General features: G+C 42.0%; 1 protein-coding gene across 1 annotated transcript in view; it reads right to left on the minus strand.

Annotated features, from left to right (window-relative positions):
* Nucleotides 1–3,370: 3,370 nt before the first annotated feature.
* The window catches only part of MROH2B (maestro heat like repeat family member 2B), a 63,368-nt gene continuing 48,566 nt past the window's right edge, over nucleotides 3,371–18,172 (minus strand). Inside the window, exons 30-42 of the mRNA XM_014781602.2 lie at nucleotides 17,167–17,319; nucleotides 14,879–15,036; nucleotides 14,259–14,385; nucleotides 13,532–13,719; nucleotides 11,992–12,132; nucleotides 11,461–11,575; nucleotides 10,655–10,801; nucleotides 10,238–10,420; nucleotides 6,263–6,418; nucleotides 5,796–5,930; nucleotides 5,301–5,403; nucleotides 4,199–4,264; nucleotides 3,371–3,496 (exon numbers count right to left, since the gene is read on the minus strand). Of these exons, the coding sequence (XP_014637088.2) occupies nucleotides 3,390–3,496; nucleotides 4,199–4,264; nucleotides 5,301–5,403; nucleotides 5,796–5,930; nucleotides 6,263–6,418; nucleotides 10,238–10,420; nucleotides 10,655–10,801; nucleotides 11,461–11,575; nucleotides 11,992–12,132; nucleotides 13,532–13,719; nucleotides 14,259–14,385; nucleotides 14,879–15,036; nucleotides 17,167–17,319 (1,779 nt within the window). The 3' untranslated portion in view covers nucleotides 3,371–3,389. The remainder of the gene's footprint in view (nucleotides 3,497–4,198; nucleotides 4,265–5,300; nucleotides 5,404–5,795; nucleotides 5,931–6,262; nucleotides 6,419–10,237; nucleotides 10,421–10,654; nucleotides 10,802–11,460; nucleotides 11,576–11,991; nucleotides 12,133–13,531; nucleotides 13,720–14,258; nucleotides 14,386–14,878; nucleotides 15,037–17,166; nucleotides 17,320–18,172) is intronic.

The raw sequence follows: 18,172 nt of genomic DNA on the forward strand, positions 1-18,172 counted from the left end.
TCTTCAATAGTACCCAAACACGCTTTTCCTCTGTAACTCTATTCCCTGTGACCCTCAAGAAGTCTTTCTCACTTGGCCTATGTTTGAACCGTAGAGATGAACCACAGAGGGCTGGTGGAGGACTGAATGGGGAGAGAGTCATAATAGTGGCCTGGCAGCAACTCTTTGAGAGCGAACAGTAGTGGTTGGGAGGGATTAATAAGAATAATTGTTGGGGAGAGCAAATAGATCTAAATTTCTCCTGTCACACAGCCTGACTGTGGCTTGTTCTGTATGATACGAGAGAAAGTAAGAAGGCTTCGATGGGGTCTGGCAGTGACTATGAGGCAGCCAGAGCAGGGGTATCAGCTGCTGAGCTGGAATCTTCTGACTAGAGGGGCTGCTTCAGCTTCAGCCTCCCAACAAGGGCAGCAACATTCACAGCACCCAGGAACATGGCCACATGGGGGAGAGATAGTCAATTGGCTTTATATGCCAATCACTGAGTTTATGTTAATATTTGTGATTCTATTGATAAATTTATTATTAATATTTATATTGTATAGTTAACATTTACTTAACAATGATTCCGTGCCAGGTTTCTAAATGCTTTACATTGTATATATTATATGCATTATATATCCTATACATATATTATTCCATTGTATACATTGTATACATTATATGTATTAATGTACATATTAATAAATACACATACATAAATGTACACATTGTACACATACATGTGTACAAATGTATACATTAATACAGTTAATCCTCATAATAGCACCTTGAGGTAGATAATTATTATCCTAATTTTACAGACTTGGAAAGTGAAGTGAAGGGTTAAATGATTATCCCAAGTCACAGGGCTAATAAGGGGTAGAGCCAGGATGTAATAAAAAGAGTTTTGGAAATTCTTGTCAGGGTGAATCTTTCTAAGATTAGGGTTTAGATAGATAAATGTTCAGTGGTGATGCGTGTTTCATGTGATTTTCCACCTAATTTCCATTAATCACGATGAGGAAGGCTCTTTGCCGGATGCTAGGAGGGGTGGAGAGTAGTAGTGGAGCTATATAAAGAAGTATCAGACAAGGTCTTGTGTCAGTGAATTTATACTACTGTTGAGAAAGTCCTATAGTTCTGTGGTGGCCCAGCCCCAATTCTATTATGACTTCTTGCTCCATGTTCTGAAACTGTCTTGTGCAATACTGTAGATATTAAGATATTAAGATAGCTATGTATAGCTACTTAAATTTAATTAAACTTAAAAATTAAATTCCTCAGATAGACTAGCCACATTTCAAATGCTCAGTTGCTACCTGTGGCTGGTGGCTACTGTATTGGTCAGTGCAGATATAGAACATTTCCATCATTGCAGAAAGTTCTATTGGACAGTGCTATTTTCAAGTCATTTGACTTAAAATAATCTGCAAAAAGAGGTCAAAGAAACCCATATCTCTTGCCTTTTTTTTCTTGCTCTGTTTCATATATATTATGTTTGGGAATACCTTCTTACTCCACTAAGAATTTAATGAAAGCCATCACGCAGAAAATATACCTATGCAATTATACAGATAAATTTGCATACAACTTTGGTGGGATCATGGACTCATGTAATAGTTACCCTCTATTGCATAGCAAATTACCTCAAAACTTAGGGGCTTACAACAATAAAGATTTATTAGCTCATACAGTTTTGTGGTTCAGAAATTCAGGAGCAGTTTAGCTTAGTGATTCTGGCTCAAGAACTCTCACTAGAATGCGCTAGTGTTCCCAGATCTAGCAAATAAAAATACAAGATGCTCAGTTACATTTGAATTTTAGATAAACAATAAATAATTCCTTAGTGTAAGTAGGTACGTCCCATGCAATAATCAGGACATAATTTCACTAAAAAAATATTCATTATTCACCTGGAATTCAAATTTAATTGAGCATTTTGTATTTTATCTCATAATCCAGTCAATGTGTCAGCTGAGGCTTCAATCATCTGAAGACTTTAACTGGGGCTCATGGGTCCATTTCCAAGATGGCTCATTTCAACATGCCTAGCAAGTTACGTCTAGTTGTTCATAGGAGGCATCAGTTCTTTGCCACATGGACCTCTTTTTGGGCTGCTTGAACATCCTCATGACATGGCAGCTGGTCCCCCAGAGTGGGTGATTCAAGAGTGTGCAATGTCACTTATGACCTTGCCTTGGAAGTCACACTTTGTCATTTCTGAAAGACTGTATTGCTTGCATAGGTCATTTCTATTCATTGTGGAAGGGAACTGCATGAATACTTGGAGGCAAGAATCATTGGGGGCCATCTTGAAGGCTGGCTCCATCCTCTGGAATATACACAGGTTTCATAGAACATAAGCTCCATAGGCTAGGATTTTTCTATTTTTTTCTCATAGTTGTAGCCCAGTGGCTATAACAGTGCCTTGTAAATTGTAGGCAATCAATAAATATTTGTTAAATGAATGAATAAATGGACTCTGTCTGGCCTAAAATCTCTGACCTAAAAGATTCCTTTGGTCTCTAGAAGGTTTTGTAGGAACAAAAGATTTTGAGGGTGAAGAGATTAGAATATAGGTAACAGGAATTTGTGAAGGGATACATCAATTTAATAATGTTGCTAATGAACTATCATGATGGTGGAGTTGTTAAATGAGTGCCAGGCTTTGTGCTAGAAACTTCTTTTTATATCCATAATTTCATGCATGTAACCTTTCAGGCATGCATTGTGAAAAAGAGCAAAGAGTTATGATTCAGATGCTATAAAGAAGGTTAACATACACACACATGCACACAAGCACACACACATGCACGTGCACGCACACACAATTCAACGGGAGATGCCCTGGGATAAAAATGGAAAGGAAACCATGAGATTTATTAGAATGTCAGAAAGGGACTTCTACAGAAAGGTACTTGGCATAGTCTTGACATGTAAATTACAACCTGAGAAAGAATAGACAGGTTAAAGTTTATCATAAGACTGTTTTTCAGAAAGAAAAGAGTGTGGGTAGTAATTCAAAGCTGGCAAAGATATGAGAGGAACGGGCTCTGTGTGGAAAACAGCAGTGGCCCTCTTCTTAATAGCAGCACAATTGTTTCACGTTCTGTCATTTTTTGATATCTGCTGGCATTTAAGCTTCCCAAGATAGAGGGTTAACCTGTGCAAAGCCAGGTGGCTATAACCACTCAAACTGCAGGTTATCCCTCAAGTGAATTTGTGGAGGTTACTTTTTACTAATGGAAGCCCTGACGGACACCCTGGAGGGTAAGGAATACACCACCACTTCAAGATCCCCATCCTAGGCACCATCTCTTTCCTCAAGATGCTGCAAGTTTGTGAGTTTTCAGAAAGAAGACAGGAGTCAGTCATAGAAAAAGCCTAGCAGTTTATTTGCTGATGGTTTACAGAGGGACACTTATTTCTTTACACCTTCTCAGGAGGGTCTGCAAGGCAGCTTCAGCTGCTCTCTGGACACTGACACAGGGATCTTGCCGAAGTGCTTGGAGCCCTGAAATGGAAAGAATAGCAAAGTTCAGTGAATGAAGAAAACCAAGGCCCAAGCTACGCAGCCCTGTGAAGCTCCCCACTGAGGGTCAACCCCACGTGGGCCTCAGGCCCCCATCATCACATTTTATTTTTGTGAGGAAGATCAGCCCTGAGCTAACATCTGTCGCCAATCCTCCTCTATTGCTGAGGAAGATTGGCGCTGGCCTAACATCTGTGCCCATCTTCCTCTACTTTATATGGGACACCGACACAGCATGGCTTGACAAGTGGTGTGTCGGTTGGCGCCCGGGATCCGAACCTGCAAACCCCAGGGCCGCGAAGCAGAGCACACAAACTTAACAGCTACGCCACCGGGCTGGCCCCCGCATCCTCACATTTTACTCCAGCATGTAGGATTCTGGAGCTGAGAGTTGAGAGTCTATTTTAACACTGAAATAAGGGAAGAGAATATCCTGACGTTGTGATCAGTTGGTTTACAGATAATTGGAAAATCGTAGTCTGTTGGCAACGATGCTCTCAGAGGAGTAGAACTGGGGGTCGCTTTATACCCTGCAGAATTTCCAGTATTTAGGGAGCATCAGAGACACTAAAGGGATACTACGATTTTCAATTTCTCGGCTAACATGGAACTTGGAGCAGCATTAGGTTCTCTTTCTCTAAGAATATAACAATACGCTGCGCAGAAACTAGGGTTGGTACTCACGTGTGGTCAGTTGTTCTCTGTCTAATAACTCCACATATTGGATGGTCAAATTGAGAACAATGGCATCTAAAGTCAACAGGAGAAAAAGGTACTAATTTCATTATAGGGGAAGACGCAGTAAAAAGTGAGTCAGGTCAGACTCTGCACTTCTTCAGAAGTTAAATGGTCTAGCTAGTGAATGAGCAAACTATATGACTTCCTTTGCACCCCCAGGATGATGCGAGGGTGATGTCTACTGGGTCTTGGGTGCCATGTCTGGAAGTGGTCGTTCACCCAACATTTATTTGGCAAAGCTCCCACAGTGTTCTCTCAGGGGGTAACAGTTGTTGTCAGGGTTTCAAAGGCGTGTAAGATATGGTCCCTGTCTTCTAAAAGTTTACAATGTAGTTGGGGGGATCATATTCATGATCCAATAAGAAATCCTCAGGTTTTAACTCACTCTGAAAGGTGGCCGAGTGAGTGGGCCTGTTCACTGTGGGCTGGATAATGGAACAGGCTTCATGATAAGGCTTAGAATTTCATAATAGAAGGATCCTCAGAGATTCACTTCCTTTCCTCTTTTATTTTATAGATCAGACAAAGAGGCAACACGGAGATGTTAAGTGAATTGTCCAGAATCACACAGCAGAGCCAAGGTCTGCTGGACTCCATACCAACACACTTTCTACTTGTACCGTGTTGCTGGTAAAGCTCTCAGCTGGAACTGAACTGAGAAGGTTTATTATAATTTACGTTAAGGGATGATGCAAAGGAAAACATTTAGGCAGGGGCAGCAGGCTTGGAGCAAAGGCTTGAGGAAAAGAAGGAGTGACGACTTGGAACCAGAAAAAGCATGGAGGGCCCAGTAGGGAGAAGGGTCTGATGGGAGGAGAGTAAGTGTTGGGGAGTCAGAAGATGTTATAAGTTTTCATTTGTAAAAAAGAAAGAGGGTTTCTTTGAGGGAAGATGTTGCAAGACATAAAAGGAACTTCCTTCTGGCCTTAGATTTATTTTTTGGTCATCCAGTCATACCAGTGTTCACAGTGGAGTAGCTTCCAGTCCAAGCAAAACTTGATGGAGAAGAGCAGACGTATCTGAGTAGGGAACGTGGACGTGCCCTCACCTGTGAGTTTGATGGCTGCACTCCTGATCATCTCCCAGCTGCTGCTGAAGAAGGGAAATGAGTGTGTGTGGAGGATCCACAGGATTTCCTGGTTTTTCTTTGCCTAGAAGAGAGGCGTGTTACAAAGAGGGCAACTGGAAGGTGACGCTTTATGAAACTCAGCCCTACACGTCCTAAGAAGGGAAATATAAAGGCCAGTCAACATTCACCCAGCCATTAATTATTCTTTTGGAAGATGCTTTATGGCTATTTCGACCTAAATTTAATCAGAAAGGTACTGGGGCTTACAGCACTGATCAACAGATGTGTTTCAGGAATCTAGGAGAACGGATCCCAGTCAGGACTTGGCATGTGGCAGGATACTAAGCATCATTGCTATCCTTCTAAGGCAGTTCCGGCTCTGGCCAGAGATCCCTTGCTACAATGTTCGTCCTTTCCGGGATTTGCCTGGACTCTCGTCTGCATTTTTGCAGGCAGCATTTACCGCACACTCACCAGTTTCACGCAGAATTGTCTATAGAAATCCCTGGCCCTTGGCAGATCCTGACCATCAAGGAGATGATCTAATACCCCATAGAGTTCTTGGAGGCCCAGAAAAGGAATGCAGATGATCAGGACATCACGACAAACCTGAAAAACAGAGTTTTCGGAGTCATAGTCCAGACTGCTGCATCCCTTTCCAGAAGGGGAGAAATGCTGACTGGTGTTGAGAGGAGCAGTAAAGGTCAGTGATGTGAGGGGCTTTCCAGTCAATGCTGCTGGCACCGTCCCAGTTGCAGGGATGGAAGAACAAACTCAGGAAGAGACGGCAAGAAAGAACCTGGGCTTACAGAAACGGTCTTCAGCTTCAACTGAGAGTGGTGGTCTCAGATCTGGCTTCTATGCATCTAGACCAGGTCTCCTGGCACCTCGAGGTGATGGGGAAAGGGCGCAGTGCAGGTGTCTGTGCAAGGGCCACTTACAGTTCCAATCTTGGGATTGGGATCCCAGAGGTGGAGAAGGAATGAAATCATGCTCTTTTTTATTTCTTCAGCAAAAAAAATCCTCCACCTTCTTCCTGTTAGGGATGCCAGATTCTCAAATAAGAAGATGGCGGTCAGTCTCACATCATCCTGTTCCTGTGGTGACAGATGCACGTCTTGGGTGAGGCCCTTCACAGGCCCTCACCTCCACCCCGACCTGCCCATTTCAGCAAACAAAGACTGGCACCCAGGCACGGGTGGGTGCACTCTTGTCATAGCCGCAGTGTGTTTCAAGAATGTTCTTCCTTTCTCAGCAGCCCTCTACCCCCACTGTAAGAGCTTACATGACCATGGGTCTGGGGTTTAAGTGACACCATATTGCCGGAGACTTGGTTTCTGCCTTTGAGTAGCTAATGGGGAAACATGACCACAGGAATGATAAACAAAGAGTGCTGGCAGCATAAGGCCAGGGAATGTCTTGCTTATTTTGTATTTTACACAAATTAGCCTGATTGCATCATTGACCTAGAGTTATGGAGCCTCTAATCTAAATTGCCCAATGCCTAGGACTCTTCTCCAAGATCCTAAAAAGCTTTCTAAAGGGATTACAGGCAGCTCAGAAATTTGGGCCTTGGGTCTCAGAGAGAGAGAAGATAAACAAACAACCTAACCACACTCTTGTGTATGTGAAGTTCTGGAACTTTCTTGCTTGCTGTCCAGGATGGTCAGCAATGATTTTAAGAACCAAAGGGTAAGGTGGTAGAAAGAAAGATGGCCTTCTATTATCTCAGATACTTTGCTGATGTGGTTCGGAGTTATAACAAACTCTGATGAATTTTCCGGAGTTTTTTTTTTTTAAGATCTAGAAAACCAGTTTAAAATACCCGTATGAAGCCAGAAGGGTGAAGGGAAAAGTCGTCCTGACTAACAGAATATCATTTAGATTAGCAATAAACAAGGGCCAACAAAAAGCATTCCCATGAATGTGAGGGGGAGAAGAGATAGGACTTAATTTTGATGGCAAAATAAATGTATAAGAAATGAGCACATAAACAAAAATGCCACAAAAAAGGAATTTAATAAAGATCTTCCAGAAAAAATAAAGATGGCTTGTTGGGAAAAGCCCAGAAAAGTTAAATGAATACATGAGATGTGACCTCCTATAATGGAAATGGAAGTAGAAACGTTCTTTCAATGTACTAGGAATGAGGTCAGGATATCGTTTTGTTTTTTTTTTTTTTTTTGTGAGGAAGATCAGCCCTGTGCTAACATCTGCCAATTCTCCTCTTTTTTTGCTGAGGAAGACTGGGCCTGGGATAACATCTGTGCCCATCTTCCTCCACTTTATATGGGACGCCGCCACAGCATGGCTTGCCAAGCGGTGCGACAGTGCGCGCCCGGGATCCGAACTGGCGAACCCTGGGCTGCCACAGCGAAGGGCGTGCACTTAACCACTTGCGCCACTGGGCAGGCCCCCAGGATACATTTTTAAAAGGTCTCTTTTTAGAAAAAGAAAGCAAATCAATAACAAAGCACCCAAAACGTAGAGAGGTATTTACTTTTTAAAAAATCTTTTAAATTTTCCAAAATCAATGACTTAATGATAGGTCAAGGAAGAATCAACCAAGTGGGATGGTGAAAAAGCAGAAAAGAGAAGTGGCAAAAGTGTTTTGGGTGACGGGAGAGATATTAGAGTTCAATGTCCTTGTTTTGAGTGGAGAAAATGGAATCAGAGAGAGTAAGGTGATTGTTCAGGGTCACAGCGTGAGAAATGACAGTGGCGAGCAAGGCCTGGAGCATGGGACGGCCTCCATATTTTCAGTTCTACTATTTCATCAAAGTGCTGCCATGTTTTGAGAATTCCAAGAAAGTAGTTAAATATTGAAAAAAACAGGGGGAAATTTGGATATTACAGAGTTGTATGATTAATCTACAAAAAAACTATACAGGCAGAGTATCATAAAGTATAATTAAACATATTTGCAGAAAGAGAGTATTACTAGAGAATAAATAGCACGTCATCACTAAGACCCACGTTTTTATCAAACTTTACTTTTATGCAAATATGATGAAATTGATGCCTACTAGGAATGAGAAAGGTCTAACCCGACAATCTGCAAGACTTTAGCTTTCCTCTTCTGCAATAAGACTGAGAAACATCATCTTGACCATAACACTTGTAGGTGGACTTGTGATTGTTGGAGGCTCAGATCCAAGAGAATTATTATCATTGGCTCAACAACTTCCCAGGGAAAACTAACAAACAAGTAGGGGTCTATAGGGGTGACTTCAGCCCTTTGTTGTTAAAGATTGTCATCAATTATCTGTGTAATGAAAAAAAAGAACATCTTTGTTATTTTACAGAAGATACTAAATTGAGTGAGAGCCACGTAAGCATTTTTGAGGACAAGATGAGAATTAAAATAGAATTTTAATTTGTAATATTGTCATATTGTAATATTGTTATGATGTAATGTTGTTATGTAATATTGCTACATTGGAGAAAGCAGCTGGAAACAAGCAGAAAGCTGTTTTCAAAGGCCGGGTTTAGGCTAGCACGTAAACGAGAGAAACTGAAAAATACAAAACTGGAGAATTATTGACTGTCGGCACATATTGCAAACTAAAATCTAGAGGTCTGTATAGTTAATAAATTGCCTAAGAGTCAGGAAGAAAGGGCAAGATTGAAAAAACATGGAGTGAATAAGTAGAAAATGATTGGACTCGAGAGGTAATTTTTCTTAGATTCTATTCATTACTTCTCAGGTCTCATTTAGAGATACAACACAGTCACTGGCTTGTAAAATATTTAAAGAGCTGAAAAATTAGGTTTGTGATGAATAATGAAGGAAATGAAGACTTTTCAGTCTGGAGATGAGAAGGTAAATAGGTAATTTGATAAAGACAACGTTTAAGAAGGATGCAGTAGGGAGGCAACTAGCAGTTTTCTATTTCCTTTCACAACACAATGTGAGAAAACAGGTTTAGATCACAAAAAATAGATTTAAGTTGGATGTGATATAGATTTTTACACTGATGATAGTGAATAAACTAAAAATAAGTAATAAAACCTAGTTTCCCAGAAGGTACAAAGGAAAATGACCTTCTTCTGCCTAGGATGGCTGATTGATCTTTTTTGAAATTAGAGCTATGGACTAGATCAGGGGTTGACAAACTTCTTCTGTAAAAGGCCAGACAGTAAATAATTTAGACTTTGTGGGCCATGTGGTTTCTGTAACAACTAATCAACTCTGCAGATGAAGTGTGAAGGCAGCCATAGACAATATGTAGCCAATGAGCATGGCTGTGTTCCAATAAAACTTAATTTACAACAACATGCTCTGGGCTGCATTGGCCCGTGAGCTGTAGTTTATAATGACTCCCGGAGGAAATGAACCACACAAGCATTTTGAGTCTGAATCTTGAATGTGGAAAAGATAGTGCTGGAGGCAACAACGTCTATATTTGGCCCCAGTCCTGTGTTGAGTACTGTCATAATTTATGTTCCCTCCAAAGCAAACTTTGAGATGAGGATTTAGGCGTAAGTAGTTTATTTGGGAGGTGAGCCCAGGAAGCATGATGGGGGAGTGGGAAAGAGATAGGGAAGAGAGGAAAGCTACGAAAGGGAATATTGAGTGTGTTATCCTTATGGGCCAGTGGAACTCAACCTTTCTGAGGGGTGAGGAAGTTGAGGAGTTTATCTAGAAACTCTTGTTTCTTATTGTTAGAGGATCCTTCCCCAACAAGCGTGGCCCACCCTGCTCAGACCAATCATGATTCCCGGGCCAGAGAGTACCCTCAGGCAGAGAGACACAGGAAGCCAATAGCCTGCACAGGAATTGCACAGGTGACCTCCAGGGCAGGCCAAGGAACATGGATGTGACACTGACATTGTCCGCTTCAAGCACTATCTGAACCTCTTTCTGTTCACTCACTTCTTCTGAGGAGGGAAGATTCCTGAACAGGCTCACTTACGTCTTCAAAGAAGGTTCTTGTTTGCAGCACTATTTCTTTGAAGTAGAAGCTCACGTCTCGGTCTGTGAGTAGCTCCAGGATCTTTTTTAGAGCCTTCAAGCTTTCACAGACGACTTCGGTGCGGGCCAGGTGATACAGGCCTCTGATGACAGATTCTAATATTATCTGCTTATGCTTCTTCACCTATTTTGAAATAATATCTCTTAATCTCCAAAATTTTCTATGTGTATCTGGAATAGGGCAGGAGACCCAGACAAGGGGACTGAAATTCTGTTAGGGTCACATGTCTTTCAACCTAAGAGCTACCACCTCAGCAATTTATTTGTATTTTTATGTAACCATAAAGTGTGGGTTAGTAAATAATTGTTTAAACTCTACTTCAATGAACTACTTTTTGTCCCCCCAAACTCCTTTTACCTTGTGAGGGGCTCCAGAAGCTGTGTTGCCAAGCCCTCGGATGGCCATTTGCCTCAAAATGGCGTTGGAATCCCAGGCACTCTGATCCATCAAGATCAGCACGTCACGTAGATTCCCGTGCTTCCAAAGGATTGGCTCCTTCATGAGCTGAAAATGACACACTGGTCCCCTTTAGTTAAGGGAGTGGCCTCCCTTCAGGAGAGTGCCAAAGTCATCCTAACTACAACTAGAGTAGGGCCCAGCTGTGTGCAACAGAGGAGGAACCCTCAGGTGAATTAGCAAGTTTTGCAGAAATTATGCTCTAGATGTGAGCAGCCCACAAGGTCAAGGTTATGTGGTGATGAGACCCAGAATACATAGTTAGGAAGATGTTTCTAATCTAAATGGAAAAATGGGGCAAGGAAAACAGGAGTTACTGACAATGTTCCTTCTCTGGATTGGCTGGGACAGCCTTTATCCCAGAGTCTGAAGGGACAGTAGTAAACTTGTTGGTTACTTTTTGTTTTCTCTCTCTCATATTTATTCTCCACTCTTCTCTGTCCTAGGAGGTTGACTTCTGTAGATCACAGAGCGGGAAGAGGATGAGGGTGGGTTTTCTTCCTCTCTCACTCCCTCCTCAGGTACCATGTCTCTGGCAGTAGCTGGATCTCTTCACTACCATCTCTGGCAGTAGCTGGATCTCTTCACTACCAAAGCTCCCATAAAGGTCCCTCTTCCCCAGTTCCAGCACCCACAGAACTCCTGACCCTGAGAGAAATACCCCAATGGGACCCAGCGAGCCTGCTGTGATGGCTGTTCTCTCTTGCCTCAGAGAAGAAAGCTGTGCCAGTTATGCGGTAGTTCTCCGAGGAGGAAGTGAGAGATGACAGCAGTTGCTCCATGATGTCCAGGATGACTCCATGTTGCCACACTGCCATGCTCCTGAAAAATGCAAGGCTCCAATTGCAGCAGAGACTTTTTTCTTTCCAAACAATGGAGGAAATTTTAGTCTACTTCTCTATCAGGAAAATAAATGATCTAAAAAGGAATGTTCAATGAAGGAGCACCAAGGATTAAACTTTAAAGTAGCCTATCCAAGTGTCCAATTTAAGTGCAGTTTGCCTAGAACTGTTCTTTGTATTGCTATTTTTTTGGTGGGGCGGTAGTGATCTGACCACCTCTTGGGCTGATCCGGCCACCTCTTCCCAACCCCCTTTGCTCTTTATTCCCTGTTCTCCTCCTGGGCTGTAAGTCTTTGGTGAGTCAATAATCACTCTCAGGGAAGCTGCCCCAATTGCATTTTTACTCTGTTTTTGATTTTCTTCTTTGTATCCAGTTCTAGAATATCTGCGCATTACCTGGCCAGTGCACATACTCCTATGTGGTGTGTACTAGGACCGCTGAGTAGGGTCCATAAGTTGTCCCCCTCATCGGACTCTTTGGCAAGGCCTTCTTTCATAGCTTGGGCTTGTACGCACTTCAGAGTTGTAACTGAGAGCCTGCAGGAGACAGTTGGCATCATGAAATCAGTCAACCCCACCCAGGGAATTCTGAATTCTCAAGTTCACTCTTCCTGTTCCCACAATGCTCCCTCACTCCCGGATTAATGGATGTTGTGCAATGAAAAAAACAGGCAGCCTGATCTCACACTTTAGTTTTGGGGTCAAAGGGGACATTCAGATGGTTTGAGCCAGTAAATAATGCCACAAAATCTTGTCAACGTCTCGTGAGAAAATAAAGCCCTCAGGATGGAAAGTGCAAAATACAGTATTTCACTGATTCTAAAACAGCACCTCGGAAATCAGGATGCATCTGGCGATGTATAGTGTGTTACAACTGTTGGCCAGAACAGTAGCTGTGATGTGATCACTATTGCCTGTTCGTGTGCAGAGACACGCATGGATTTGGGTATGGCTCTCTATACTGTCATCATTTGAGTAAAGTTACATGTATTATTGGAAGTACATGTATTGAGTGTAACTACTGTTTAAAATGTCTTTTGAAAGGTTGATTTGCCACTGGAATGAAAAGTTATGCAAAACAACAGGGAAACAGAGCAATGCGATATAGGATAAAAATCTATACCTAATAATCCTAAAAGAGCTCTTTGGATAAATATACAATAAAAATTTAGAAGTATAAGAAATCATTGGGGCCGGCCCCGTGGCTTAGCGGTTAAGTGCGCGTGCTCTGCTACTGGGGGCCCGGGGTTCGTATCCTGGGCACGCACCAACGCACCGCTTCTCTGGCCATGCTGAGGCTGCGTCTTACATACAGCAACTAGAAGGATGTGCAACTATGACATACAACTATCTACTGGGGCGTTGGGGAAAAAAAAAAAGGAGGAGGATTGGCAATAGATGTTAGCTCAGAGCTGGTCTTCCTCAGCAAAAAGGGGAGGATTAGCACGGATGTTAGCTCAGGGCTGATCTTCCTCACATAAAAAAAAAAAAAAGAAAAGAAATCATTGATTCACAGCTTAATTGGGAGTCTTTTTTTCTTTCTCAATGGTACATGAAATAATTTTGCTTCTTTCAATCGGTGAAGTCTTGATGACATATGGTATTTATTTTTATTTTTCTTCTTTCCCTGGTGGCCTTGAATATCACAGAGTTCCAGCTTTCCTTGAAAGGTCTCAACGAGAGAAAACAAAGGAAATAGAGCAGGCCCCCTAGGGAAGAAGGCATGGCTGCTGATCCATCTTTATGTGACCATCCTGGGCAACTACAGTAGGTGTTGACCCAGGGAAGAAGAACTCAAGGCTTGAGGGCAGTGGAGCCTTGTTTCCTCACGGGTGGTTGAGGCCATGGCAGAAGGTGCAGACCTCAGCTTCCACACCCTTCTTCTGGAGTCTGGGTTCAGGACAGCCCTGGAAGGACCTCCCTGCCCTCCATTTACCTGCAGGGGTCTGCTTTCTGCTGCCGTTCTCCCTGCTGCATCACCCTCCGCCTGCGGCTCAAGGTAGAGCTGGGCATCTTCTGACCCAGAGTGCAGCCGACCAGCTTCAGAAGAAGACTGAACAGCTCCGCGTACAAGCCTGTGACAGGGGTGCCTGTTGAGACCACCTCATTCATAGCACAGGCCACCTGAGGGGGAAAAGGACCTCGTAGTCAGGCAGGCTCTTCCAAGGACATTTTCCCTCTGGGCTGACTTCAAGTTGGTTTTCTCTCCCAAATGATTGCTTTCCAAGTTGACCACACTCACGGTAAAAACATACAGAAAAGAGAGGGTTTATTTGTCTGGAAACTTCTCAACTCAGACTCTCTTTCTCTCTCAGGACTGCCATGTTGGGTGGCTCCAAATGCCAGGGGACACTGGTTAGGTAAAATGAAATCTTTTCCAGCATTGGAGTCTTTCCACAAAAAAGGGTGTTTTGGAAATCTTGAAGACTAACTGGGAAATGTAGATACACAGATTTTCTTTGGGCTGATGAGAAATTTGCTTCTAAAAGTACCAGCTCTAGACAAAATTACTGCCATATTTGTCCAATATAAACTGGAGTCAATTTAAAATCAGCATATGAGAGGGGAAGAAGTATGATTAATGCTACATCACCAAGTTCCAGGTGGGAACAGATCATGGAGTGGGGCACAATTCCAGGCATGTGATGGGTTGTCCAACTCACTGAAATTGCATCCATCCCGGCTAGGTCATCTTCTAATCCATTCTCCAGTTTGTCTATTAAGGCTCGCAAGAGCTTACCACTGGAGGCTGGGTTCTCAGCCAGAGACTTCCACAATGTCTTTGTGTCCCTAGGGTGGTAAGGCAGGAAGCTGATAAGGCGCAACTCTTTGGAATATGAGCTTTTCCATCTAATTCACTTTAAAACCACATTATGTCTAATCAAAATTTTAAGGCCAGATGGACATGCTCACATGCCTGGCAAGAATCAGGATGCTTTATTTAACAATCCAGCATCCTGGCCTCGGGTTACTGAGGTCTATTAAGGTCCACCACGATAGAAACCTCTCCCATAGGTATATGCTAGGCAACTAGAAAGAGGAGATATATTCACTTTCTAATACTCACTTATTCCCATGGTGTATTAAAAAACAAATCTTATCATTCAATAAGGATATGTATATGAAAAACACTTGGAAAAACATTCTTTGTGATTCAAACACCATTTTTGAAATTATTATTCGGGTGAGATGTTCTCAACATTTATTTACTATCTTTCTCTCAAACTCCAAATTCTTCCCCAATGTCTTGTAGGGTGGACTTTCCCGGGAAAAGAGGGTCTACCTGTCAAAGGGGAGAGGCTTCTGTAAAAGGCTGGCAACAACTGCATCCATGTGGAAGCTGGCTATCTGGGAGACGGCTTCCAGCATAAACTGAAAACTGTCCTCTTTTTGTCTGAGGACTGGCATGTGATGGTAAATTATGCTCAAGATCTCCAACAGCTAAAAAGAAAAAGCCAAATCAAACAATAAGTTGCCATTTTGCCTCTGCATGAATGACTTAGGGCATGTACGGTCAGCATATTATGCATGGGTGGTTGATAAATTATAAATAATGTTAAAAACAATAATCAATTCTATGCATGGTCTATCTCTTGCTCAGGAGGATTATTGATGAATTGGGTATTTATTCTTAAATCAATTTAGTGAATATTTAGTGACAGGCTGCATTATACCAGGTGTTATGCTCGGCACTGTGGGGAATTTACCAAAGATGAATAAAGTGTAGCCCGTTCTCAAAAGGAATGAGTGGTCTAATAAAGAATATCAGCCATATACCCAAAGGCCTGTGCACAAGGCTGTGTATGGTATATGAGATGTACACAGGACTGACAGGGGAATCCAGAAGTAACTGAGGTCACTTTGGAGGGACATCTGGTCTGGGTTTCGAAGGATATATAGCAATTTCAAAGGGCAAGGTGGAGATGGTAGGGAAAAATGCCATCAGAAAGAACACAGGTAAGGATGTAAAATCAAAATCATTAGAGTAGGCAGAGCACAGAGAATTTTTAGAGCAGTGAAACTATCCTGTATGATACTACAATGGTGGATACGTGTCTTACATTTATCAACACCAAGAGTGAACCCTAATGTAAACTATGGACTTTGGGTGATTATGTGATGTGTCAATGTAGGTTCATCAGTTGTAACAAATGTACCACTATGGTGGGGGATGTCGATAGTGGGAGAGGATGTGCATGTGTGGGGACGGGAGGTACATGGGAACTCTGTATCTTCTGCTCAATTTTGCTGTAAACCTAAAATGGATCTAAAAAAATAAAATCTACATAAAAAAATAGCATGATGGTATGAGCACAAGCAAATGCAGAAAAGATTTCTGTAATACGAGAATAGTCCAGTTGGGAGCACAGAAAGAATGAGGATGATAAAGGAAGATAACTTGATAAAAGGAAGATGAAGCCAGATCCTAGAAGTTACTGAAGGCCACTTTCTGAATTTGGATCTTAATCTATGGGCAGTAGGGAATGATATTATACATTTGGATTTTTGATATGGAGAAGAGCATGTCTCTAAGCTAAAGTAACTTTACTTCTAGTAGACATTGCTCTCGCTTATTTTGGACAGATATTTTTAGGTTAAACGTGACATGATTACCACAGAGTCTCATTTCAGTGATTCTTGGAGAGGATTTAACTGCTTTTTGTAAGCCTTTGCCTATTATGTGAATAACTTCATTTTATGTTAAACACACAAATACGTGGACATTCCAATTTTTTCAATCTTTGATTCTCCCATGCTTAGCTCAGTGCCTGCCACATAGTATGTATTCCATAAATATTTTTGAAGAAATTGATTGGAAAGTAATTAGCACAGAGGTCATTTCTAAAAGTCATGCTTTGGAGAATTCTTTAATTTATGGTGGTTGGCTCGGGGCTGTGGGGATCACAATTTCTTTCTCCTTTCTCCTTGAGATGCCTTCATTGAGTTAAAGATTTTTTCCTCTTTATTTGTCTTTTAATTGCTTGTATTCTGTTTCTGACTTAAAGAGAGAGGATAGAGCACCTCCATTTGAAACTTTTAACCAAGCTTCCTGAATTTAAATCCTGTTCACTCTGCTTGACTTTCCAGTTGAGAGGAAGGAGTGAGGACTTGGCCCTCAATCAATTCCCCAATGACAGCCTTCTTTACCAGAAAACAAACCCTAAGGTGTGTGGACGAGCAGCCTGAAGAGTGGCAGTGGGATTAGGAACTCTACTGGCCCTTTGTGGCCGTCTCAAAGGCATTCACATGGTTGCTCTCATCCTTGCAGATCTAAGAATCCAGTTTTCCATAATCTCAATGCCTTTGGTTCAGAGCTGCTTCCTCTGGCCAGAGAGCAACAGTTCAGAAAGTTTTATGACCACAGACTAGAGAGGCAATTGAGACAGGTTGACACAGACACTCAACGTGAGCCTGACTGTTAATACACAACTTGGGTCTCTGCTGAGACCTCTCGAGGCTGTGACGCTCTTGCCTATTGCCCATCAGAGGACAGACTGAGAAGGGATGACCGACTTGGCATTTCAGAAGTGTTAGAATTCTGCTCAGTTTTCAAACTGGCTGTCAGTTCACCTGATCTTCCAGAGCAGCTCCCTGCTCCTTCAGGGCGGTGATCATCCATATGCCACAGGCCTTTGTACACTTGGGGTTGAGGCTCTCCAGACCATCCAGGGTTTCCTCCAGGAACATTAGAATTTCTTCACTTGGGATGAGTTTACTGACAATCTGAGAATGCACCCAGAAAAACTCATGTTATCAACCACTTCACTTCATATCTGGACACCTGCAACACGCTGCTACTGTTTGTTTTAGGATATTAGAAACCACCGGACTTTCCAAACAGTTAGCATATGACTGGAGCCCTAGAAACTAGAGAACATACTAAAATAGGACATAGGCATGCCCTTTTAACTCTAAGCAAACTTTCTCCGGAGTTGCCTTTTTATCATTTCATATCTATTGAATCCCAAGCCTGCTAAGCAATTTCCTCTCCAAGTCTAAAGTTATATAGTATATAATCAATAAGGGAAAAATAATGCACAATATTTACATAGCAATTTATATGTTGTAAAATAGTTTTGCATACATTTCATATATCATAGAAATATATCTCGCATCTGCCAAAGAATAGCTCAGACTTGAGAATTAAGGAAAATCTATTACATGTACTTAGTGCCATGCTAGACACCAGGTGCCTCACAACATGAATAATTATGAGTCCTGTCTTTTGCTCTTCTATGTTTCAATATTAAGAGTAGTCAATAAAAGATTAAGAAAGTAAAAACTTTGCAATTTTGGTCTCTTAAGTACGAGAACTACACACACACACGCGTGTGTGTTAATGAAAAGGCAGGCAGGGAGGTGAAACATGGCAGTCTGAATGAATTCCAGCTGCATTATCTGGGGTTTTACCCAAGCAAGATGTTCGTGATTATGAGTTTGTAGATATGAAAACATTCCTACTCACAACTGACTTCCCCCCGTATTAAGTGGCCTGATGACGTTTGGTTGAACTATTCTTGAGAGGAATGGTTCCTTTTCAGGAGTAGCTGCACATCCCAGTCTGTTTCTGAGTTAA

The sequence above is a fragment of the Ceratotherium simum genome, chromosome 18, assembly GCF_057802395.1.
Source record: "Ceratotherium simum simum isolate JZ-2026a chromosome 18, ASM5780239v1, whole genome shotgun sequence".
NCBI lineage: Eukaryota > Metazoa > Chordata > Mammalia > Perissodactyla > Rhinocerotidae > Ceratotherium > Ceratotherium simum.